This window comes from Typopeltis vanoorti, chromosome 2 (assembly GCF_054136105.1).
Source record: "Typopeltis vanoorti isolate ZY-2024b chromosome 2, IOZ_Tvanoo_1.0, whole genome shotgun sequence".
Lineage (NCBI taxonomy): Eukaryota > Metazoa > Arthropoda > Arachnida > Uropygi > Thelyphonidae > Typopeltis > Typopeltis vanoorti.
The window spans coordinates 9,522,006-9,549,023 of record NC_143550.1 but is presented as its reverse complement, the minus strand read 5'-3'; the positions used below and the strand labels follow the sequence as shown (position 1 = coordinate 9,549,023).

General features: G+C 34.3%; 1 protein-coding gene across 1 annotated transcript in view; it reads left to right on the top strand.

Moving 5' to 3' along the window:
• The window catches only part of LOC150108811 (uncharacterized), a 227,120-nt gene that overhangs the window by 162,547 nt on the left and 37,555 nt on the right, over positions 1-27,018 (top strand). The window contains exon 2 of the mRNA XM_090403431.1: positions 17,919-18,172. Coding sequence (XP_090259557.1) covers positions 17,919-18,172 — 254 coding nt within the window. The remainder of the gene's footprint in view (positions 1-17,918; positions 18,173-27,018) is intronic.

Below are 27,018 nucleotides of genomic sequence, written 5' to 3'. Positions count from 1 at the left end.
TTTATCAAGTCGACGAAAACACGCTTGTATAAAATCACTAACGAAGAAAATGAATCAAGTAAACTATAAATTTAAAATGTGAAAAGTTAACATTTTTTAAAGACTGAAAAAGCTACAGTACGATAATAATCCATGCAGAGCGCATTGTCTCTTTCTAACTCAAAGCAACAGGAATGTAGACCCGCATCCTCCATATTCTAGAGAATTACTCCCAGAGACTTTTCTTGTTTCCCTAAGATGAATCTTCCGCGCAAAGGACGGGGATTTTTTAAGGATATTTCATAGCTCCATACAAATATTAGGCCTTTGTGATGCCATTCAAATATTTGAATGGCATCACAAAGGCAGACTAGTAGCGATTTTTGCAGTAGTAGCAGCAAGGCTGGTTAGCAGCACTTATTTAAAAAAGTGATTCAGAATAATAATAATAATAATAATTTTTTTATTACATATGATACGTACATTACATACACGTGATTATATATGATACAACATTGCATGCGTTTGTTTACATATGATTCATACTTGATTACATATTTTTCTTTAAAAAAATTCAATCCTTTTTTTTTAAATTAAAATTATGATTAATATTGTGATTACATATTTACAACATGAGATTACCTATTTACAACAGGTTTAATTCTGTTTTTTTTTTTTTTTTTTTGTAGCAATGAAATTCGTACAGGTTTTTTTTCTTTTTTTCCCCTGTATAATGTATTAATAATAATAATAATAATAATATTTTTGTTATTACATATGATATATACATTATATACACGTGATTACATATGATACAACATTGCATACATTTGTTTACATATGATTCATACTTGATTACATATTTTTCTTTTTAAAAAATTCAATCTTTCTTTTTTAATTAAAATTATGATTAATATTGCGATTACATATTTACAACAGGTTTAATTCTGGGTTTTCTTTTTCTTTTTTTTTTTTTTTTTTTTTTGTAACAGTGAAATTCGTACAGGTTTGGATTTTGATATATGGGTTTGGATTTTTTAAAAAAAAAATTTTTTTTAATCTTGGATGAGATGTAATTTCTCAGCTTTCATCCTCGACGCTTATTTGTAAGCTTATCTGATGACACCAGTTGGTTATTATTTATTGGTTTGTTTGCTGTGTTGGGAAGTTACGAAATCAAACCTATGTTTAATTGGTTTGATTTCCACTGCAGCTGTTGATTGTGAAATTCGCGCGCGCACGCACGCACACACACAAACACACGCGCACACACACACACACGATAACTTGGAATGTCTTGATGCGTCGCTGAAATGGAAGCTTGAACGAATATATTGTGTTTCATTAAGTTTTTATGGTATTTTGGGTAATAATAATTATAATAATATTCGGAATAAAATTGGGAAATAATAATAATAATAATAATAATAATAATAATAATAATAATAAAGTAATAGAAGAACTTAAGAAACCGTTCAATACAAAGTGTACGGAGTCACCTTAAATATTACAGTTCATTCATTTAACTTTTCTCTTCAGAACAGACTTTCGAATTCATTCGTAGCGAAATGGCTTCATAGTAAGAGCACATTTACTGTTAGCACAATTACGGGTGCGCTGAAGCTACTACTTCTGCCAGATTCATAGTCCTATTTTTGGAGCAGTCTATTAAAATCATGTTGCTATTATTTATTTCCTTTGCAGAAATTAAGGGTAAAGAACAACGTAGAAAAAGGGATTCACACTGATGGGTTATTTCTATTTCTATTGAAAAGTTCTCCGAATAAATTGCAGATTCGCTGATTTAGCACCAGAGCAAGGTCCAAGGAGAGGAGAATATCCAGAAATGTGTCAAATTCAGAATTATTAAAATATTTTGATATAACACCTATTTTATAATTTTACAGCTTCTGTAATATTTCATGTTGAATACAACGAAGAGAAAGAGATATTTTGATTAGGGGAGGAAACCCCTCCCAGTAGAAACATGGCCTAGGTGTGGCCGCCTTTCAAAATTTCGTTAATTAGAACATGAATATAGCCGTTGTCAGCTAAAATGAAGAAGGCACTTATTTGAATTTGTATTTGTGCCTATAACTTCTGATGTAGTTCGATTTCATCTGAATCACTATAGGAGTTTGAGGGATCCTAGGCAATTCCTAAGATTAGATCTGTATAAATCTTATAAACTCTCTCTCTCTCTTAATTCAATTCCAATCAGCAAATAAGTCTTCATTCGTACCATCCATGATATGAATTAAAAACCTGCTCATTAGTCGAGTTTTTCATGTAAGTCATGAACATGAGCAAGTTTCATAACAGTAACAACAACAACAACAATAATAATAATAAATAGTTGGCGTACTATATGAATCAATTACTTCTTATTTAGCTGACTGATCCGTTACAGTTCTTTGCCGCTAGTACCAATTCTTCTACTCTTTATTCTCTTCAGCTCTTCCAGTCCAGTCCAGAATTTCCATCTCATCTAAGTATTTTTTGGATGTTATCCCCCAAACGTTGCCGTGGTCTTCCTGTAGGTCCCTTTTCAGCAGGTCTTATCTTCAAAGGTTTTTAACTATTCTCTCATCGCTCATGTATTCCTTCACACATGTCCAAGTCATCTTATTCTGTAAGCTCTGATTTTTTCGGTTAGTAGCGAAGATCTGTACAGTTCATATGGTTCTTGATTATGGCTTATTCTCCATTCACTTCTTGTGTTATCTCTAACAAGTCCAAATACTTTTCGAAGAATTTTATTTTCAAAGCCTTCAAATCCTGAAAAGCTTTTGTATCTTGATCTGTTATGATCCAGATTTCTGCTCCTTATAAAACAGTTAGTCTAATGAGTGTCTTGCATATTTTTCTTTTAATTCTGTTTGAGAGAATTTTGAAAGATAATAATTCATGTAATGGGTTCATGTCTTAAAGATTGTACTTTTTTAGTACTTTTATTATATCGAATAATCAATGTTCCAAAATATTTGAAGGAAGTGGCATTTATATATTTCAGGTTATCCATGGTAACCTGAAATCAATGGTCATTATTCTTTTGGTTGATATTTCTACATACTTTTAAATATTCAGTTTTATTCTAGTTGATCTGTAATCCTAGTTTTTCAGCAGTCGTTTTAAGTTTTCTGACTGTTATTCTAATCTCTTCAGGATTTTCTCCAACTAGACACATATCTTCATATCATCATTTTACGGTTTCTCTAATTTATCTGAAAGTGAATTAAATAGGATGGGTGAATCTCCTTGCTTCAATCCTTAATAGTGTATGGTCCAGTTCTAGTTCCATTAGTCAATACCATGCATCATCTGTCAGTGGTTCAAATTTTTATTACGTTTATTTTCTTTTGTCATTGCAATGAGGTATTCAAGTTCATTTAAAACTCCCTGAAGGCCTCTAAAATCTATAAATGAAATCTGGACATGTTTATTATATCTTTATTTTGTTCTTTAATATTTGTCTTCGTGTAGACATCTGGCCAACTGTAGACTTATTTGTCTTGATTTTGATATTCACCTATATTTTCTTCCTAATATGGTAAAATTCTGTTTGTTACACAGAACAGAATTCTGTTTACACAAGAGTTCTGTGTAGGCTGCCGACAGGAGTGATATCCCTCTGTTATTTTGACATACATTCTTTTTATATCTTTTTTTTATATATCGGTATGATCAGCGATTTGTTTTTCACTGTACGATGATCTCTTCTTTTTTACAAGTTAAATTCACGAATTTATGTATTTCCGTTTTTAATTTGAGGTGTCATGTAATAATAATAACACACTCTGGCAATATTGAATGATGGGTTTTGTTCTGTCAGTCAAGTAGTATTTTCTTGTTTCTGAGTCTTTCTATTTGTTTCTATTTCGATTATTAGAGGTAATATTTCTGTGACTCGTATGATATGTTTACTTTTCAAAAGTCGCAGCAGCTTCATAGCAGATCAAGTAGGAAATTTTATTTTCTATTCTTAACATTTAGGAAAACTGAATTACTAAAATAACAGTTGTCGTCTCAGCTGACAGACAGTGTCTTAAATTTGACATTATTATGAAGTACATTTTGATTCGTATTCGAAAAAATAAATAAATAAAAGATATTGTGGCAAATGTTATCATTAATTATTGTTTAAATGTATAGTACCATTGGCATACTGCCTTTAATTATTTGGAAAAAAATTAATAAGCGTAAATTAAATGGGTGCTGATATCGTACGAATTCGATATTTTCTTATTTAGTTTTTGACTACTAAGGGATCTGAACTGGGTTCTAAGGGGTGGTGACTGCGTATTATTATGAAGTCCTTGGCCTCAAGATATATAACATATAACCTCTTCCACTGAAATATCACCCTCACCTTCTCGTGGTAGAACCTGTTATCATAAAAGGCACTGATGACCGTGTATCGGCTGTTTAACCGAAACATTTACTCGAGAGTAAATGCTTGTGTATAAAATGCATATCTGGATGCTGAAGTAGCAGCCCTATCACCAGAATAGGACATCTGTGGACTAACAACCCGCAAGTCTCCGAAACTTTATATGCTGTTTTCAAGTCGGATAAATGCAGAAATCGGACATATATATAATTGAATTATTGGAGGTTAACGAAGTAAGAAGGAATAGTACTAGTAGAATATATTTTCCCAGTGGGAGTGTGCTTCTTTTTTCAGGGATGCCTAATATAAGTGATATACAGGGTGTTCGGGATAAATTTGACAGTTTCGTAAGGAAAAAGAAAATCTTCTTTGTATCTATTAAATTTAATGAATTGACAAAAAAAACATTACAGGCAGAGTTAATTACAATACTATCAACAAGATTTACTCAAAATAACCACCATTAGCATCGATCACAGCTTCAATTCTGCTTCGGAACCTCGAACAAGCTGATGCTACAGTCTCCCTGGGAAGGGCCGCAAAAACTGTTTTAATTTTATCCATTAACTGGGCTTTTGTATTACTGGAAGTGCGATTGGTGTCTTTTTCAACTGCGTCCCATACAAAATAATCCATGGGGTTAAGGTCTGGGGAGTTTGGAGGCCAAACATTTGGACTGGTGAAGTCGTAGAAATTTTCAGACAACCATTTTTGACTTTTCCCAGAGGTGTGGCAAGGGGCCGAATCCTGCTGCCATACATACGCCTACCATTGGCTACCCTTGTTATCCAGGGCTTGACTACAGTTAGCAACTCCACGAACAAAGCCCGAATTCCAATGCCAGGGTTCTTCAACACCTGTTCCTGCAGATTTGCGAGGAATTCTGCTGTACGAACGCAATCAGATCGTCTGCTAGGGATCTTTCTTCTTGCTACATCCTCGTAGTCACCATTGCAAGTCTCTAGTTCATGCCTGATTGTTTTTACTGTATTCAGGGAGCATTGGGCAGCAGTCGTAATATCCTTATTTTGATGGCGTGCACGAATCATCATGATACAAGTTATTCTCTTCCATGATTCAGGTGGGTTCCAGCTATCCATCCTTTCTGACATCTTGTATATGAATGAAGAATGGTCCAAACTTTTAAATGAAGAGAAGTGTGTGTTAATACATGTAACTTACGGAAAAATATAATTAATTATAAATATGTCAAATTTATCCCGAACACCCTGTATATCAATGTGGAGTTGGAATGCTCATGAGCAAAAGATTTAATCAAGCAGTGATTGGGTGGGAACCAGTTTCAGGACGAATAATAACAGTAAATCTTAAATCTTGAAAATTTGGAAGACTTGTTCAGTTGTGCAGTGCATGCCTCAACTGAGAAAGCATCCTTTGAAGAAAAACGTTGTTTTACGGTCTACTTGATAAGACCTTGATACATGGTAACGAGAGCATGCTTCTCATGGGTGACTTCAACGTTAAAGTTGGTACAAATAACGAGGGGATGGAGAATGCAATGGGAAAACATGGTTGGAGAGAGAAAAGTGAAAATGGTGAACTTGTTGGTGGAACTCTGTGGCAAATATAACTCAGCAATAGGTGGCACAATTCTCCAGCATAAGTGAATACATAAAGTAACCTGGGTGTCATCAGATGGCAAAAGACAGAATCAAATAGATCATATTGTCATCAGCCAAAGGTTCAGGAAAATATTATTAGATGTCCAAAATAAAAGAAGTGCTGATATTGGCTCAGATTATCACCTAATAATAGGATCTATGCAGTTATATATTCGAAAACATCATCAGGGGAAAACATTTAATAGACGGAAATTTGATCTTGCTAAATTACAAAATGCTGAAATCTGCAATGAATTTAAAATAAAGTTAAGTGAAAATATGGATATTAATTTTGATGGAGGAAGAATGACGGATTTGATAGATGGAAAAAGTAAAAAAAAAAGCTGAATTTATGTGCAAAAAATACTTCCCAAAAGGAAAATGAAATTAAAAACAAATATAAGATAATATAATATAAAACAAGTCAAGAGAAGTGCAAGAAAAGATAAACGGGAATGGTTTGAAGAACTGACATCGAGAGAAACAAGATGCAGACAAGTTTAATAGTAGAGAGTTACACAGTATTATAATAAGACTTTCTGGAGAAGCCATGCAAAAGAATATCCCAGTGACGGATCTCAATGGAAAACTTTTAGTCAACAGAACAACAATTGGAAAGTTGGGGACAAGATTTTAATCAAATCTTGAATAATATCAGTGATGGAATACAAAGCGAAATAAAAAACAGGAATAGATGAATTAAAAATTGATACCAGCCCGCCATCTAAATTGGAGATAAAATAAGTTATTAAAGAATGCAAAACAGGAAAGCGGCAGGACATGGTAGTGTCACGGTAGAGGTTCTAAAATCTGACACCATAACAATCACAGATATACTCTACCTACAATTCCAAGAGATTCTGGAAAAAGTGACATTCCCTAGGGATTGGAATACAGGAATAAAGCAAAAATACCAAAGAAAGGAGATTTGGAAAACTAAAAATTGGAGGCATAAACCAATTAAGTACTATTAGTAAAATTTTCTGCAATATTATTCTTTCAAGAATCTTTAATACTTTAGATGATGCGTCAGAAGAGAACAGTCTGGTTTTGGGCCAAATAGATCATGTATAGACCACATCAAGAATAATATTCGAACAGTCAGGTCAAAGCAACTCTCCTTTCAGAGATTGTGTGTGGAATGCACTTCAAAACAAGGAATGCCAAAGAAGAAAATAAACTTCATACAGGAAGGATATAACAAATTCCCATGCCAGATGCAGCATGATGGATATTTGTTACAACCTTTTCAAACTATATCTAGAGCGAGACAATGATGTCTGCCATCTCCCTTATTGTTTATGCCGGTGCTAGATGAAGTTCAGAACACAATGAAACATGCCAAAGGAATATTATGGAAAATAAATAAAACTATGGTTGATCTAGACTATGCAAATGATATATAGCTAATTCCTCACAGACATGAGGACTTAGATATATATCTAATTCCTCGTGTTAGTTAGTTTGTTTTGGAAGATATCCAAAACAAACTAACCACATTACAAGAAGAATCACTGAAAGTCAGTTTGAAAATAAATACAAACAAAACAAAAGAAATAAGAATCAATGCGAAGAACAAGTCACTAAATACAATTTTGAATGGAAAAATCAAAATTGTTTCACTTTTTTTTTTATCTACAGATGAAGGAGCAACTAGAGATGTTGACATAAGGATTGAAATGGCAAGAAGTGCATATGCTAAACTTAGTAGAGTATGAAAATGAAAAATATTCACACAGATACAAAATTAGAAATATTTAAAAATCCGTTTTATATGGATGCGAAAGTGGCTGTCTGTGGAGAATACTTCGAATTGGGTTGCCACAAATTATTACTAACGAAGACCTTTGGAAAAGAATAAATCAACAAAAAAGAAAATCTTGAAATCAGAAAACGGAATGTTAGATGGATTGGACATACACTTAGGAAAGATCTTTCCTTGTGGATTCCATTTCATGTATCCATGAAATGGAATCCACAAGGAAAGAGAAAGCCTGACCGTCCTAAAAATACATGGAGGAGATCGACTTTAATAGAATGTGAGAAGAAGAGTTTTGCTGAACTAAGACCAATTAGCAAGGATAAGGAACCGATGGAAAGCATTTACAGACCATGATGTTCCGGATAGAACCTGGGAAAGAAGAAGAAGGGATCTGAACTGCAAACGATTTTTACCCTCTAATATAACTGTTTGAAAAACTAACTGATTGCATATGGTTTAGATATCTAGTATAAGAATAGGGAAATATTTTAAAATTATATAATTTTAAATAAAATTCACATTTTCCCAGAAAGATGAACAATCCCAGGCGTAGGTGTATGCTTATCGAGAACTACGAACTTAGCTTAATAGTCAATGCTAATTTGTAGTCAGTAGATCATATGATGTTATCACCTTTACCAAAATAAATGTTAATCAGTTTGGAACTGCGACAAATCACGAAATGATTGTACTTTCATATTTCTCATTTAAATATATATATATATATATTTGAAATTGACCAGTTTTGTTTATTTAGAAACCCTAAGTGTATAGATATGCAAAAATTAAAAAAATAAAAATAATTGTCACCACCGCAAATTTACGTTTTTATATATAAGAGGCGGAAAGTCTAGCGTGTAATTAAGATTGCTTTTTCCTTACAATGAATGGAGTCCCTCTCACGTTTGCTCGAGTTGCCGATTGTCTGCTACATCTCAGAGGCGAATTAAAGCGACATAAAATCGTAAGAGAGGAACAATATACGCATCGTAAAACGGTAGAGCGTGCTGCTGTAAACTATACTTTGCTGACTGTGACGTGCTTCGGCCGGTAGTGGGGGGGGGGGACAGGGCAAAGGTATAATAACGAGAACTTATTAGCCTGTTGCTGAGATTCTTGACAAGCGCATAGGCTACTAAGCCTTGCACTTGTCGAGACTTAGCCTCCTTGGTATCTGCGGTCTTAAAAGATAGCAATGCGTTGAGCATAAACAAATACCATCAAACAGATCGGACGTGAATTATGTAGCCGACTTTAACCCACTGCTGGGAAGCGAAAAGATTTAAGCAGGTGCGAGAAGCACTTAAAACTTTATAATCTAACTGAATGACACAGGCTGAATGTAGACCGAGAGGAAAAATGAAGTCGCATCCAGCAAGTATAGGTAATAAGCACATCAGAGTAAATACACCGTTTTGATGTTATTACAAAGATATTCGGCTGTAAATAAAAAATAAATAAAACAAAACTTTCACTAGTTCCGTAGCAGTACGGAATGAATGCACGTGAGCCTTTTAAGCACAAGAAATGAGTGTTATATTCACTGAACAAGAAATGGCTATGATCGATATACTCTTAGATTTAAAGATGTAGTTGTTTACCGTGAAATAATGCTTAGAAAACTTCATTACGCTATTAAAAATGAGTAAGCTGCTTTCGTTTTATTAAAAATGCTTTTCAATAACACTCCAGACAGCGATTTTTTTTGGGGGGGGGGTAGAAAATCATCTGTCTTATATTACCTACGCCTGCGTGTATATGATATAAGAGACAATACCGAAATATTCTGTGAGTTTGAAATTACATCTTGAATAGATGATGCCATGTTCATCTTTATTTTCATCAGTAATATATATCCACGAGAATGCCGTCGCCTTTTGTGGCTGAGATATGCATGGAGAAGTCTGAAAAAGTTGTTCTCTTTCTCTCTCACTGACACAGACCATCTTAAAGTCAATCTAGCATTTACTGGGTGCTAATTGTTCGTCTTCCTAAACAAAGCTTTACAATTTTCTATCCTTTCTTGATGTATAAGGCAAAAATGAAATCTGAGTAGGTAGAACTGCTGGAACAGGATAGAAGATTGCCATGGTCCCAGATGTTCGACAACCACAATAGAAGACGACATGTCTCTGAGAATGCCTACATGACTAGCCCGTACCAGTTAAAATTTACTGCATAAACCAAGACAGTTGAATTTCGTTAAACGGCTATTTCTCAATATCACAACGAAACAAAACGTTATATAGAATAGCGCACGCAGGCAAACGTGAATTGGATTCATAAGCATCCCATCATCAGTATCCTTCAAGAACATTTTTGTTAACCGAAATAGTGAAAAAAATGTATCGAGGAGTATATAATATTTGGTACACATAAGAAAATGTGTAGTGAGTACAGGCGCAATTCATAAACGGCAAACGCATACGCGATCCCCAACATAAAAATGCAGAGAGGAAAGGGCTAAAAGCACACTTTTTTTCAGATCCATAGGAAAGGCGAACTATGAACATGCTCTATTATACAAAAAATTGTCCTGAAATAAATTTTAGGCGAAACTGAAGTAGGGAATTGTAATTGTAATTGTAATACCTATTACAAAGCCAGTGTGTGGAAATCTCTTAATCGACCATCATTCAAATTGCTTGAAAATGTACCATCGAACCTTCCATTATAACGATTATGAATCCGGATTAACAAATAGAATTAATAAATCTAAAGCTATTTTAATGTACACCTGCAATGTGAGAACTTAAAATTGCACTTCTGTCGTGTTTGTAAATTGCAGTGTTGTTCCGCTTGGGCCAGCAATGTGTCTTTGTGATAGGCAGGAAACATTCAGGAAAAGGACTTAATTACATTTCATTAAAATGATTGGAAGCAGATCACTTTATCTACTTATTTAGCCTTTCTATCTGATCGTGTGATAAATGTAGGCTTTAAGTAAAGTTTAGGCGTGGTATACAAAAAAAAATTCAGACATAATAATCATAACTGTTAGGTTAAAATTTCGAGTGTTGTTAGTTTTGAAATATATTAACAATCCTTGATTTTCTGTGGTTTTCAAGCATATAATTTTGTGAAATTTCAAGTTTTTTTCAAAATGGTTGAATTGAACCATGATTTAAACGATTCAGGAAATTTCACTAAAAATTTCAAGTATCAAATTTAATTAAATTCTGAACCAAGATGATTTTCTCCATACAGAAATGAAGAGACGGACAAGCAAAACGAAGTAATGGGAGTTAAAGCATTTCGTTTAACATCTTAAAAGAATAGAAGTTTTTTCATATAACTGACGTAACTAGAAGAAACAAACCAATCGCCAGAATTTTTACATAATGAAATGAACAGGAGGAAGCACTTGAATTTTTTGCCCTTATAAATTTATGTCAAAGATTTTCATGCTAAGTGCTTTCCAAGTTATCTGCTTTCTTCTATTAGCAACATTTAGAAGAATTAGCTATCCTCGTATTTCGGCATTCTACTATCTTGTGAGAGATTTATATGTAGTGCTACGTGATACAGATTATTCATAAAAAAGATTCGTGTTTACTTCAGCAAATGTTCCCAATTTATGATTTTCCTCTGTGTAGACATTCTTCTTGAGTATTTTGAATTGAAGATGCATCGAACAGTATTCAATTAAACCTCACCATGTGACGATAATAGCCACTATTCTTCCACGATTAAGGAATGTCATACTAATGATAACTTAGTATTATCAAGAGAATAAGTGCATTCTTATATTTCATTAGAAAAATAACCTCTTTAAAACTTCATGATAAAAAATAAACTGGAAGGAATCCCATGCCTCTGTTTAATAAAGGTTTTGTTGAGAGACAAATCTAATATCAGTTTACATTTTTGTAAACAGATATTAAATGTCGGATGCTCTGCTAACATACATGTACTGAAATCTTGATGCACTTATCATGAACAAAGTATTCTAAGAAAGATTATATATATATATATATTCCTATTCCTTTTCAGTAGGTGGCAATGTCATTTATAGTCTATTGCTTTAACGTTTCAATTTATTGAGACAGCGTCAAAAAAATGAACCATGACGATATTTCGAAATTATTTGCATGGATTTGTGTTTTTCAAAGTTATTTTACGAGTCTGTTTCATTTTCTCTATGAAGGCAATTTAAACGCTTGAGACCAAAAAGCCATTGCGTGTGTTCTCAGCAAACTTTGTTCGCATCTGTTGTTTGCCTTTTTCTCGTAAATATTGTCGGCACTGTGTATGCCCTTCAAGACGCATATCGACGAGAATTGTCTAACTCCGCGGACACGTGCGACGACTGTGTTTCATCTGTAACAAAGCGGAAGGTTATTTGACTGCACGAGCTCCAATCCTCGGCAGATCTGCGACACAACTGACACGATCAGAATTGCAAATCGACTCCTTAACAAGCCGGAAATGTTTTCCGAGTGGCAGAGTTCCCAGCCGACGAGGAGAAAGAGAGAGGCGACAGCACTCGTATCTGACAGAGTGTCGTAGAAACAACAGCTATGCCAAACGAGTGGTAAATGTCATAACTGAAGGCACGCGGTAGCTGGAATACCTGTTATCTGTAGTGGTGTTTGTTGAACAGAAGTCCCATTAGGAAAGGAGATTGAGTGACTTAAAATTTCACAGAAAAGTATTTCAGAATATTTAATTTAGAAGGCAAGATATGAAATATTCCATTTTGTACAGGAAGGGGAAAAAAAACATCAGGTGCCAAGGAATTACTTATACAAAATGATAACAACTCCATTAAGACGCATCCTGGGAGTTTTAGATCAGCTGTTTTACACACACACACACACACACAAAGCACGCACAGCGCGCGCCTACTCGAAAAAATCGAAACGAGCCTTGTTTCCTTTGATACTACCTGAGTGTTTTTTTTTCAATGTCCTCAAATCGTGCCAACAGTATTTTCTAAAGCAAATTTCATAAAGAATACAATTTTCTAAAAAATAAAGGGCAGTGATGATGAAAAACTTATGTTTGTAAAGAAGTGCACTTTTTCTCATAATTTAAATCCCATTTAATTCTTCAATAATAATAAAGAAAAGGATTAGAAATTTGATGCGCAACATCGATCTGATATTGTTTTCGCTACCAATGATTCCAAGTACCGGTGAATTATGCAATTTTTAATCCCACCGTTAGAGAAACTGATGATTGGTTATCCTTGATCAGTACTTTTTAATGTGATTCCAACCACGAAAGATTTCAAACCTATAACACATCAATACAGTGGGCCGGCTAAGAATATTTTTATTTTTATTTTTGTATTTTTGTATTTTATTACGTTTTTACATATTTCAGAAATTCTACTTTAGATACCAAACAGTGGACTTTTTTATGCTACTTCAGACCTCCATAAGCGGGACGGTAGTCTCTCACCTAAATAACAATCAGAGATCTTCACGTTCACGGCAAAATTGGAATCTGAAGACTGTTAGTTGGAGAGCGGATATAATCACAATATGATCACATATTAGCTCTTGCATTTATTTGGTTTTAATTATTGACGAAGCAACCAAAGCTTGTAACCTCCTGGCCTGTCTATTCGGCTGTTTGAAATCCCCGATCAATAAAGTTGTAATTGTCGGATGAGACAGGCTAACTCACCTTCAGCTGAGAAGCCTTAACAAAAGTTCCTTTCCTGTTAGAGACATCATTCGACTCTGTGTTTCCAACCGAAAGACGAATATCGCGTCATCATCATTATAGCGTTCTGTTGTTTTTGAGATCAAAGACGATTTTTTCATTCATAAACTGCAGTGTACAAGCCATTGTAGGGGACTTATACGGTCGACAATTTCACAAACCATGTCAAAATGTTGTATGATTACTTCAAGTAAGGATGTCAAGTGATGAGAAGCTGCAGTTGTCTTCACAATGTCTTCACTGGGGTTGTCTTCATTATAGTTAGCTCATGAACGCGTTATGTTACACTGTTATAATAGTGATAGATACTATATGATAATGTATGATAATCTATAACATAGCAGATCTGTCTGGTGTGTTAGATGGGATCCGTCAAGAGTCACTTCTCTTCGCCGGATCTAAAACGAAATGAAAATCTTGCACGTGTATTAATATCGGTCTACTGAAGCAGAGTTCCACCATGGAAGGACTCCAAGCCTCAGCTGAAGCACAAGTTGCTTCCATTTATTATACTTGAAAAAAATAAAGAGCGCACAGAATTCGAGATACTGTTAAGACACACATGGTAGTTCTACACGATACTAAATATGGCTTCTAAATTTTGGTCAGGAAACCTGCTGAGGTGGAGGTTAGTTCAAGTTCACACCAACCTAATTTCAGTTGCGAGATGAGTGTATTGTGCGGGTCTACTTTGCCCTGTTTATTGGTTTGCTTGTCTTCCTGACGAGGAAGAAAAAGAGTTTCCATGAGGTGGAAAAAAGTCTGTCCTTGTGTACTCACTAAGGCGTTGGTTGAAAAGGCGCACAGATCAATCTACCAGACTGCGAGGAAAGTGAACTCAAAATATTACTGTATCGTACTGTACTTAAACCGAAGTTTAAGTACTGTTGTTTAATATTTCTAAAATTCTAAGAAATTCTAATTTTAATAGTTCTAAAATTCAACCGTTGTTTAGTTGAAACACTTAACGGTTCGAATCTTATTCATTTAAGAAACATGTATTAAGTATCTTACTATCTCTATCTGATGTGAAATATAATCACTTTCAGGATTAAAATAATTTAATTGGATTAAATTTAAGCGAACCTGAAGAAATTGACAGTCTGTTTTTGCTTTGCTGCAGCTGATAAGAAAATCTTACGCTGATGTACCTTCCTTGACCCTCCGTTTTGATAATGCGGAGGATGAGAAAAGTCCCATTTCTAATAACGCAATTTCTAATTAACCTACGTATTTCATAAAATCAGCCAATATTCAACTCATTTGATTTGGCAAGAGGCAGCGAGTGGATGGTTGGAAATTATGTTTTTTTTTTTTGTTTTTTTTTATAGCTTCGAGTTCGTGGTTCTCCTCTTCACCATTTGAATCGTGTAGCGTCACTTCTGCATTCCCCAAATTGTTATGCCACTGACAAGAGATGTGTTCGTGTAACTTACGAGCAGAGTTGCATTTAAACCAGGAATTAGACAGATATAACATCTAGCAAGGAGTGACCCTGGAGTTTAAGGTGTCCATGACAGCAAGAGACCACCGGAAAATACTGGTGTTTAAGTTAGTTAACAGGAATGTACATTCCTAATGCCACCATCTTGATTCTCATCACTCTTTATTCCTATCGTATTTGACCCAGTTCTCAATGAAGGAGCAATATCCTTTAGTCTTTTTGATGTTATTCAAAACTGGATACTAACGCGTAATTTTATTCCGGATGTCTCTCATTAATATGGATCCTAATGCGAGCTATACTGTTGCCTTGATCACTGATTTCTGTTTTTAGTAATGAACTTTTTTACCAGTCGGATAGCAAATTAGCAAATAGCAAATTACATTCCCAAGAATTTTAAAAGAAGTGCAGTGGAATTATAATCAAATTATAACTTTCACTTCTTGCAGAGCGAAGATGTATGGTTTTAGAAGGCTGATTTATCGTCTGGAATTACGGTCCGCTTTGTCTGTTCTGCCGGGTGAAAACACGAAGTTTCCTGAAAAAAAATCCTGTTACATTCATATTAGACTGGATAACCTTCGAATAAAAAGCACTTGTAAAGGTCTTTTCGTCGTATTTTAGTAGTCTTTGTTTTAATTTCAAAAACAAAATGAAAAAACTAGTGCTGCCTGTCTGCTATGAAGGCATCCCTTGCTTCTCTGGAGAGTGAATATGTAACAAGTTATTGACTCAGCTGGATTACTATTCTTCATTATATTCGTTTTTATTATTATTATTACTTTTAATAGAATAAGTGAAATGTTTATTTGGACGAAAACATCCAGTTTAGAATCAATTCTCAAGTTGATTTATTAAAAAAAAAAAACCTTGCGCAACACCATACTAGTTGCTAAGCACGAATGATGCTAGAAACGTGATGGCAATTAGTTATTTTATAAATAAACCTATTACACACTCTACGTCAGATGATCTGGAAATAACGATATATCACTGAAACAATGAAGCTACACACATTGCACACTTCGGTGAACCAGTCACGTCTGGGAATTAACATAATTAATGTTGTCCATAGCTAACTCTTGACTCAGGAGAGTGTTCCTGGATTTGGCAAGGTTCTGCTCTCAATTTCGGGTTTGTAGGCCACTCACGCGTACGTAACTGTCATGTACGTTTCCGTTAGCAGTGGTAAGACAAGCTGCAGAGTGCAAAAGCCTTGTGTATGTGTGTGTGTGTGTGTGTGTGTGTGTGTGTGTGTGGCCTTAAATGAACTAAATAAAAATATCACATATCTATATCTGTGAGATAATAATGAACTAGACAAGACAAAGGTCGATAATGTATTATATATACTTCATATAAGTGATATTTTCACCTGATTAGGAGTGGGGAAGGAAGAAAGAGAGAAAGTGTGAGAGATGAGAGAGAGAGAGAGAGACCTACTCGAAAGCGATATATGATTTACTCAGAGCAAGTACCAGACAGAAACTCGTGCTAAAGTTGAAAATGCACTATGTCAGTGTGTATTCATTTAAATATGAACCTCTTCTCTGATAACGAAAATATAAATGCATATTCTTTTATTATTTTAATAACAAATGTGTACCGATTTCAGAATATAGTATCTTAATTGTATCTGATGAATAATCTGAGATCATCATCAAATTCTACAAGATATGTGAACACTCTTCTGAAATAAAAACAAAAAAGGTCAGCCTTAAATGCAATTTGATGACGAAATCCGAGGATCTGCAAGAATGCAAAGAAATTAGCGATTTGGCTTTCGAAAAAAAAGAGCAATGGACTGTCGTGTCCGATGGGTTAAGTGATCCATGAGCAGAACGCGCACGGCACGGCATATATCGCTATTAAAATTTCAAATTCCAACGGAAATTTCAGAAAAGCAAGCATTTCACTGTGCGTTATTTGATTAAAAGCAAAACAGCAAATTTGTTTTATTTTGGAATTTTCCATTTCTGATTTAATGAAAATCCAAAGATTGCAACTAATCCAGATAGACTTTAAATAAAATGTCTACACGCATCCGATTTAAATGTTATATTGCCATTCAGTTTTATAGAATTTGTATCCCCCCCCATTTTCCTGTTTTCTTTTATAGCACTAGAATATTCATTTTAAAAATCCATGTGTGTTGTGGATTTGTTTCATTGCACACACACGCGCGCGCGCGCGTTTTTTTTTTTTTTCATTTTTTCTTCGCATTTCAATTTTCTTTCGGTCAAGTGACCGACGTCATTCACATTAAGAAACACTTAACTAATAAACAAACCAGGTGACGTAAAACTAAATAAATCACACTCTGTCCACACACACTTCAGCCCGTAAAGAAATCGAATTGCATATGATTTTATTCAATAAATTATTCAGTAAACTTCAGAAATACTGTTTGCTACCCTGCATTTATTATGGCTTTTACAACTTACGTGTCATGTTTATTTGATTCGCAAAATGGCATTATGATAGGGATGTTTAGCATCTTATTTTATTCAGACATCAATTTCAAGTGTCAGTAGGAGAAACAAATTACCAATTCTGAAACTTTCCATTATAATCACTCGAAATCTCGAATGGGAAATGATAAAAATACAACATTCTGGTTATTTCAGCGAGCAACATAAAAAGAGTAAAAAACGAATAAAAAACGTGTTCGCTCAAAACTAAATAGCGTGCCAATTTCCTTTCACTTCAATAGCAGAGAGAGGTTGTCACCGTTTGGTTTATTGGGTTTTGACTTATGTTATTACAACTAATGCTCTGCGTTCTCTGTACAAAGAGCACAAAGCATATAAAAGAAGAGAGAGAGAGAGAGAGAGAGAGAGAGAGAGAGAAAATATTATTGACTACCAGACTTCAGATTCGTCTTCTTTTTTTTTTTTTTATGTAAACACTATTTGGGATGTCAATTTCGCGGCGTCGAGCTGTTTTAGGGATGGGACCGACGTTCTTCAAATAGCGATTTCCTGCGCTTTTGATGAAAGGTCTCTGGTTCCTAACCGACACTGAAGACGATCTTCTCTCTCTTTGCAGGCAAAGGCGGGAGCGGTAAGGGCAGCAAGCGGAAGAAAGAGAAGAGTATCGAAGAAAACGGAGGGACCGCTGCCAATGACAACAGCAACTCGAGTGGCGACCAAGCAGGCGATAAAGGAAAGAAGAAGAAAGCTCGGACCACGTTCACTGGCAGGCAGATCTTCGAGCTAGAGAAGCAGTTTGAAATAAAGAAGTACCTTTCATCTAGCGAACGAGCAGACATGGCCAAACTTCTTAATGTCACGGAAACTCAGGTAAGACAAATAAGTTCGCTTTAGGAAATTAAAGGTGTGGAGGGAAAGATGAAGTGGTGGGAGGGGGGGGGGAACCAAAGAGGAGAGACTACAAAAGCACTTTGGAGTGCTTTTTTTAGTTTTTTTAAACATTTACACATTTCTTTATCGGACTTTCAGCATCTTCTAAACGAATATTTCTAGTAGCTAACCATCACCACGGTAAGAGTACTTGAAGCTGTTATGTGGAACTTCATTCTCTTTATGTTAGTTTTCATCACAGAAATTCGAGAAAAATGAAATTTGAAATTAAATGAAAAATGAAATTTGCAAAATACAGTAAACCACCTGTAATTCTTTATAATATAAGGCATACGTTTTAACAAGTGAACAATTAATTTATGCCAATATATATATATATATATATATATATATATATATATATATATATATATATATATATATATATATATATATATATATATATATATATATATATATATATAGATGCATAACATTTTTAATTTATTTAGTTTACAATAATTATTGTTTTGTCGTTGTACGCTTTTTATTCTGTATTGAGTCCACGTGTAGGATCCCATTTATTATCTATCCTACGGAACCCTAAGCCAAACCAAGCGATGTTTAAAGAGAAGCGAAGTACATTTTTTCAGCATTGTGTACAACTCCGAAATGGTTCGAAACAGGACTCAAAAATTACTTTCTGAACTGCTGCAGATTTCATTATAACAATTCAGGCTTAATCATTAAACGTGTATTATCGTTATTATTTGATGATTTACCCCAATTTGTTATTCCAGAATCCGTTATTATCAAAGGGGTTTGTTTCTATCAGTACACTGCAGTTCGAAAGTATTGACAGATTTGTGTTTAGTTACACACACACAAACACATACTTCTTGCCCTCTTCATTCACAAACTTATCATCCACTAGTTTAGTTTTTCATTGACATAACTGTCTATTTTAAATGCATTCTTAGGTTAGTGTGTGTGCTTTGTGAAGAAAGGATACTTTCTTTTGTATTACTACTAGATAAGTTGGTGCTGTATGAAAGGGCTTATAAGGTTCTTATCACAGACGGGGCGTAGCACTTTGGTCTGTTTAAATTTGATCATCCTTTCTTTGGAACACAATGTTTCATTGTGAACCTCTTGTTGCATTAAGTTAAAAGGAGAATAGAAGATGTCTTCCTTCATTAAATACATATTCTGATGCAGCTCCTCTGTTTCCTGAGAGGCATTTTTTTTATTTACAAGTTTAGTAATTACATTTTAGCTTAGTTTATTTTAGTTTCGTTTTGTTAATTATAAAGTGGAACGTTCGATTTAGCTAAGTTTAGATTAGTTCAGATTAATTTAGATAAATATAGTTTATATCTGTTTAAAGTTAGTCAGTTTTAGCTAAATTTACTTCAAATTTCAGTTTAGTTTTTCCAGCCACTATGTCTGGGCAAAGATGTTTGTCTGGGCAATGAGACGAATGTCATCGTCTGGCTTGAACCTGAAGTGGCCCCTAAAAGTATTTGGTGTACAGCCGTGAAACTGAATTATAGATGGATGTAGAACCTTTTCTTGCGGGATTCATTTTAAAAAATATTTCATCCTGGTGTAGTTTGGGTAGTTCATGAATGTTTAGAATGATTTAATTCAGTTTATGCAATTAATGCTAATTTTTTAGTTTAGATTTTGTTTAGTTGAATTCAATGTTCAGTTCAGTTCGTTATTTCCTGTACCAAAGGAAGTTTAATGAAGACTATAATCTTGTAAAACAATTAATAGGGGACCTGGTAATACCCAATTTATCGGTGCGAGCTCAGAGCTTATTCCTGACTTGATTGTAGCGTCTCATCTCAAGCCTATTTGCTGAACAGCATTACACCGGAAGGTTTGGGGTCTTGCGTGATAGAAAACCCTTTTTATGTGGATCCTATCCAAGAAATAGAATCACATCCCAATATATTTTCATTCATGCCATTGAATATTCAAATGAGAATGTTGCTGAAGTGCTTCGGCCGAGATGCATTTCCTGCAGCGTATTCCGAACTAATAAAATATGAAATTTCTCAGCACTCCTTTCAGTCATGTGATATTGTTTTGCCGCAAAATCTCCTGCTGAGAATATTTAAATATCATAAACAGGAAGAGAGAAGATTCCTCCCTCTTTTTTATTCCTGTTACTTAGATAGCTCCATGGTAACGAGAATCAAGGAAGGAATGTTGATAGCTTGCCATTTCCACCAAAAGGATCTGTTTGCGCCGTCATCGACGTGTAAAATGGTCTATTTCAGTAATCCCACATCTCCAGGAAAATTCCTAGCGCGCCTGCATAATTAACCAAAAGGAATTGATGAGAAAGCGGGAAGTCTGTGAACAAGCGTGTGTAGTTAGAACGACAAACGAGATTCCTTGGTGAGTCATGACACTCCTCTCTCTCTCTCTCTCTCTCTCTCTCTCCAAGGGTAGTTGCTGACATACCGGGACGTCAAGACACGTTAACAAAAAATATGTGCTGCGCTATAAGTAAATAAAAAAGTCAAATAAATACATGCATACAATAAATAAATCTCTGGTTTTTATAGATAAATAAACAGAAACTTTCGTTTTATTTTTACATTCTAAATTCTGACGAGAAGTCAAAAAGTGTAAGAAACGAAATAAAATAGGAAAGTGGAACTATAAGAGCTTTCTAATGAATCCAAAAGAAAGCTTTCTTTTATGTTAGAAAAAGAAAGTAGCATCATAAATAGTAACAAAGATAGGCCATTAAATTTCTTCAAGCCAAAACATTTCTATTAGTTTCAGGTGCCAACTTCTGACAGCATACCCAAGAGCTGTTTTAATTTGTTTTATTTTTGAAATGTTAAATATCCGGAAGAAGCGACCAAGTTTATCTCCCGGTTTCAATACCGCTGCCAAAAACGTTAGACTGCCTTTGTTTGGCAAAGTCAGTAATAGAAATTCTGGCCTTGTCGCACTATAAACTGAAATAAAAGATATTCAACAGACAGAGCTAACAGAAATTCGAAATCTTTATCATAAAAAAGTAAGGTGCTCATACACGTGTTTATTAGTAATCTACTGAATTTATTAACGATGGTCTTAATCGCAATAATTATTGCATAAATGAAGCGATGCGCATTCCTGTTTTATAACAACACGTGTGCGCAATTTAAAACAATCCAATATTAATATGCGATCTGTTTATGTACACATTAAATGATAATGGTGAATGAAGAGGCCTTTTCTATAGCAAATAAAAATAACTGCCCTTTATTCGTAAGGAGATAAATCAAGTTTCGGTGATTACTGAATTCGTGTTTATTTTGCTTGGAAATGAATGTAGCTTAGTAAAATAAGTTTATTACTAAGCTATGCTTATGATTTAATGATAAAATATTAAATCTATTAATCTAATAAAAACGAAACAGTGTCCAACCGAGAGTTAATTTTTTTTTTTTTTAGCAGAAAGTCTTATTCACAGTTTTATTATTAAAATTCCAGGTAAGAATATGGATCCAGCGTTGAATCCGCCTTTGTCTTTCGAAAAAGAATTTATGAACTTCTGAGAACATTGGTGATTTCATTTAATATTTGATCCGCTGTGAGGCTGCTTAAATAAAATATGGAAAAGAATACAAAGTATGGCATCCAGGAAATTGGATAAATTATGAACTGTTCGTATTATAACTTATAAGTATTATAAATCTGTGATTGGAAACAGAAATCTATTACAGCAATCTCAAATATATTTTATATTCTCCTTGTAAGATTTATGGTAGACAAGTATTTCTTTCTCTCTTTTTTTTTTGTTTTTCTTTATCCGGATGAAATAAAACGATTCTTACAATTTAAGGATCCTTAAAATAGCAAATTTAGAATATTGAATCACGGCAATGTTCTGAAGTTGTTACTTTTGCTTACCACAATGTTCGGCAAAACTTTATATATATATATATATAAATTATAATTTATATATATATATATATATATATATATATATTGCAAGGATCTTATAATGCAAGGCATAATATTTTAGTTGTTGTTATTGCTTTGTAAATATGCAGAGAAGTGGTGTGGTTTCCAGTTTCGTCCTTTAGTGGAAATTCATTGCAGCAGTGCCCGAAATTCTGTTTTGGTTGAATTAAGAACATATTGACAAAATAGTTGACATGGATATCATAAACATTATTTCGTAATACTCAATTAAACCGAACAAAAAAGTTATTTTATTTTTCACTTAAAAAATAATACAAATATGTGTGCATATTTTGAAGCTTTTGTTACTGTTATGAAAGATATATAAGATATATTTCATCAAACTGTAAGCAAAGTGTTTTCTTTTTTCTCAGTTTTTCATAAAAAGTACTTTATAAAAAATCAAATGAAATTTAAAGTGCCGAAATGTGCTGCTCCCATAATGCAATGGATCATGGCAAGGCATATTGCGTATTTCACTATTAACTCAGGAATACTGTAGCTCCGGAACAGAAATCAGATAAAGATAGTTGTTAGAAGAGGATAATAAGGTACATTTGAAATAGGAACTCGAAAACAGATTGTAACAGATCTGTTACTTGTTTAGTACTGCATTAATATTCTGTTTTTCCCCAGGAGTTGTCAATAGTCCTACAATGTATGTATGCATATCCCATTTCCACCCTCAAAAGTTTGTACACACCCTAGAATCTATGAACACCTCGAATGCGCAATGGATTGGCAAACCCGAACTATAATCGAGACCAATACATGTTTTATACGCCACTTCAGGTCTTCCAGTGGTGAAGACAGTCATTCACATTAGCGAGTAGAAATACAATTCCACTCGACGAACCAGCATACTAGTGAAACGTTGTGGTTATAAAATTCAAGTGATTTAGTTCACAGTCGTATCTAAGCAGTTAGCACGTCTTTAGGATGTTTGTTCAGGGAATTCCGTCGCTGATTGCTGAATGCCTTAAAAGGTCTTAATATTTAATCTTGAGTCAGGAGGTACTCTACACTAGTGCTTCTGAACCTTTTATTCTTGTGTATCAAGTGTATGAACAAGTGACGCAACCATAAATTTAGGGAAAAGGACCGAGCAATAAATTCATGACCTGTTTTTTTTATTTTCACGAAACGTAAAGAGACTATATTTGAAAGGGCTCGACTGGGGCGATATTTTATAGGAAGTTCATTATTATGGGAATTCCAATATATGCCTCTCTCTCTCTCTCTCTCTCTCTCTCTCTCTCTCTCTCTCTCTCTCTCTCAAGCATTCGCATGTACTTGCAGATTTGTTTGCAAAACTAGTGAACATCCTGCCCCCTCTAAAGTGCGCCGATGCCCTCTTACCAGACTCAGTTTCCCGCTCACTGTCAAAGACGACGCATCAACGAAGTGAGTTTGGCATCGTAGTAGAACAGCAATGTGTGTGATTTGAAAAGTTTCAAGTTTTACTCCACCAAGATGCGTAAATGTAAATAATATGTAATAAATAATAAAAAAGTATGAATATTAATGTAAAGATTATTATTATTATTATTATTATTATTATTATTATTATTATTATTATTATTATTATAGTTGTCATTGGGTTTTTTTTTTTTTTATCTGTGTGACGTTTTGAGGTGTTCCTGTGTTTGAATTTGAGAATTCCCGTCAAACCACCAAATCAATGTAGCCATTGTGCTCTAAGCGAGCAGATTATAATTTCTTTTTTGATCAAACACCGTATCCTAAATTGGTGTAATGGTTGGTCGCTCTTTCGCATAATAAGAGAGAACGCTGAATGTGTCTTAATATTTGAATGTTGCCACATTTCTGCGATTTCACAGAACCAATTTTTTTTATCCGAAATAGCCAAATCGAAAAAATTGCATTCGTCTTTTTGCAAAACATCACCAAAGTGATCCTTTGCCGTACGCGATTTGATTCCACACAATGGATGATTCCATCTCATTTGGGGTATGAAATCCGCCAAATGAGAAAGCAATTGAAGTCGTGAATAATTTAATACTACTGAAAGATTTAAAATACTGAGACATTGAAAAAGTGAGGAATAGCATGAAGGTGCATGCCATACACCATAAAATATCTTATTTCATTAGCACCTTAGTCTTGGCCTATGGACCCGTTAATAACGCTATTTTTTGCTTTGTTTTGTTGTTGTTATTGTTTTGAATTTCGACCAGAGAAACGAAGTCTAGTACCATTTATTAATTGTGCGGGATGAAAAACTGTCGTTTCTTAGGGAGTGGGGGAACTTTCCAACCACAGTATGAGACCGGCTAGCTTACATTCAGTTGAAAAAAAAAAACTTTTATAAAAGGTTCTTACCTTCTAAACTGTAATGTAACATATTAATATTTTGTTTAACCAAAAATTAGCATTCAAACGGACGGACACACACACACACACACACACACACACACACACACACACACACACACGTGCGCATAATCGAATGTAATAGAGATGTTATAATGAATAAGATAATATTTGATAGTAATGTAATAGAACATGTGGCGGTAAAGTGCGAAAAAGACCTCCTGACACCGTACATAATGAACGATTTCCTGATTACCGGCCAATGGCGGATATTGAGAACACTGCCATTTGTGAAATTACTTTCGATAAATGTTTGCAATATCTTATAGAATTAGGTAAGGTTTTTCTTCTTCTTCTTATTATTATTATTATTAGTAGTAGTAGTAGTAGTAGGCTCTAAAAGTACCGTATTTAAACAAGAGATAAAATGGAACACTTAAGGCTGATATTAAAAAAATATTAATACAAATATCTCAATGCTTACAAATAAAATGTGGCACATCATTCGGAAGATTTTTGAAAGAATTATATGTGTCGTAATAATGTTCATAATAACGGTTATGCATATTAATAATACTACGTAGCGGAAACTGTCCAGGACAGCTGCTTGGAAAATTACAATTATAATTACAGATCTCACTATTGCAGCCTTTTGCGCAAGAACTAGATGGCATTTTGCATAACGTCAGTTAGGATAACTTTTTTCTCAATTTACAACACAAACTTTGATTTGCTCGGAGACAGTCTTTATTCACTGAAATACATTAATTTATTAGCAGTGTATGGTCTCGAGCAATATGCACATATTCCGACAAGAGAATTCAGTGACAATTTGTCGTGTTTGGATCATGTATTAATTGGGACAACGTACAGTTACTACGCGGGAGTGTTAAATCAATCAATCGCAGAGTACTTTTCAATAGTTGCAGAATTAATTTCCAATCAGAATACAAAGACGGCGACAGTCCAGTAGTCAACAATAATCCACAGCGTAGCTTATTATTAAAATATAAATTAAGTACCATGCGCAACAAGAGATAAAATTAAATATATTAATATATTAAATACTGCAATAAAACACTTATCTGCAATTTCCCGTGGAGGCGGGACCAAACCAAAGAAACCATAGTTAACACAAGGCATAATGCACTTCATAGAACTCGGAAACACTATCCACAAAAAAAATCACTCAAACTATACATTTAAAAATGGATAAGACAGTTATTACCCTACTGAATTTTTAAAATGCCAAATGATAATACCAAAAACGCAATAGAAATTCGTAAAAAATCTATTCGGTAAATATATCCTAAAACCACTTACGACAGTTTGCAATGAAAGTTACACTCACAGGCTTTCAATGGCGAAAAGGTTTTGCATTTTCATTCTATAAATACTTTTCAGCTGAAAATCTTGCAAACAACTCAACACACAGAAATGTGCCAACAAAGTAAAGAAATAAAACCGATCGTTAGAATGCGTATTGCATTTATTTTAGTTATTTGCGTTACTTGCTTTGGTTACATTCCTTAATATAGTTACTTTCACGTTTCCAATTATTCAGGAATATATGAATGAAAGTATGTTTTAAGTAATATGTATGCTCCTCGCGTTAATAATTACAGTTTTTCAGCATTAAGAGTAAGGTTATTAGAAAGGAACCAATTTGTCACTATTTTCAGATTTGTGTTTATTATATTTTGTGTTTCATTTACAGTATCTAGGGTGAAGATCAATAGAGTGTTGTCGGAAAAAATCTTTCTTTATTTTATTTGATAACTGTAGATCACAGAAGTCACTGACATTGTCCGATATGACTTCTTGGATGCTATCAAGGAACAACTGCAGTTCTCCTAAAGGGAAGGAGACTCTTCTTAAATCTCAGTCTAAGTGGAATATTCTTTGTATAAGGTTGTGGCCAGAATACTTAATACATTATGTGGAAACAGCAAGGAAGAAATGACTCATAGTGTTCTAGAGGACACATGCAGATTCTGGGATTTTGCTCCAACTCTACAGTGGTTTTTGAGTTGTCTCTGAGACCCAGATGTAATAGTTGTGCATTGATACACCTTGATACGCGTTGCCTTGTCACTGAATAAAGTTAAGTAATGACTGATGCATAGAGAACCCATGTGCAGTCTGTAGGATGTCGGATCATTTCTTTGGAACCCGTCATGCAGTTGTGGGCCTCACTTATAAACTATATTTTTGAATGGAATCCCTCACGCGTGCCACTTTCGCAAACCGCTCTGAGGTCACCTCAATCTACCGCTTTGTAATAACTTACGATATTCCTATTGTAATAACTTTTCATTTAGGCGTAATTTTCGATATTACACCTGAATGGAGTTCTTCGATGATGCACTGCTTCTGAATTTTGTTTAATATCGCCTTAACTCGACATGTTTTGCAGTTCCGTAATAGACACAGCCTTGTCTCCCTTACTTTGTCTATCGCAGACACGCGACTCAAACCATCAGCTGGAAGAATTGTCGCTTTGCGTTGAGAAACTTTATATTTTCCACTACCGAATT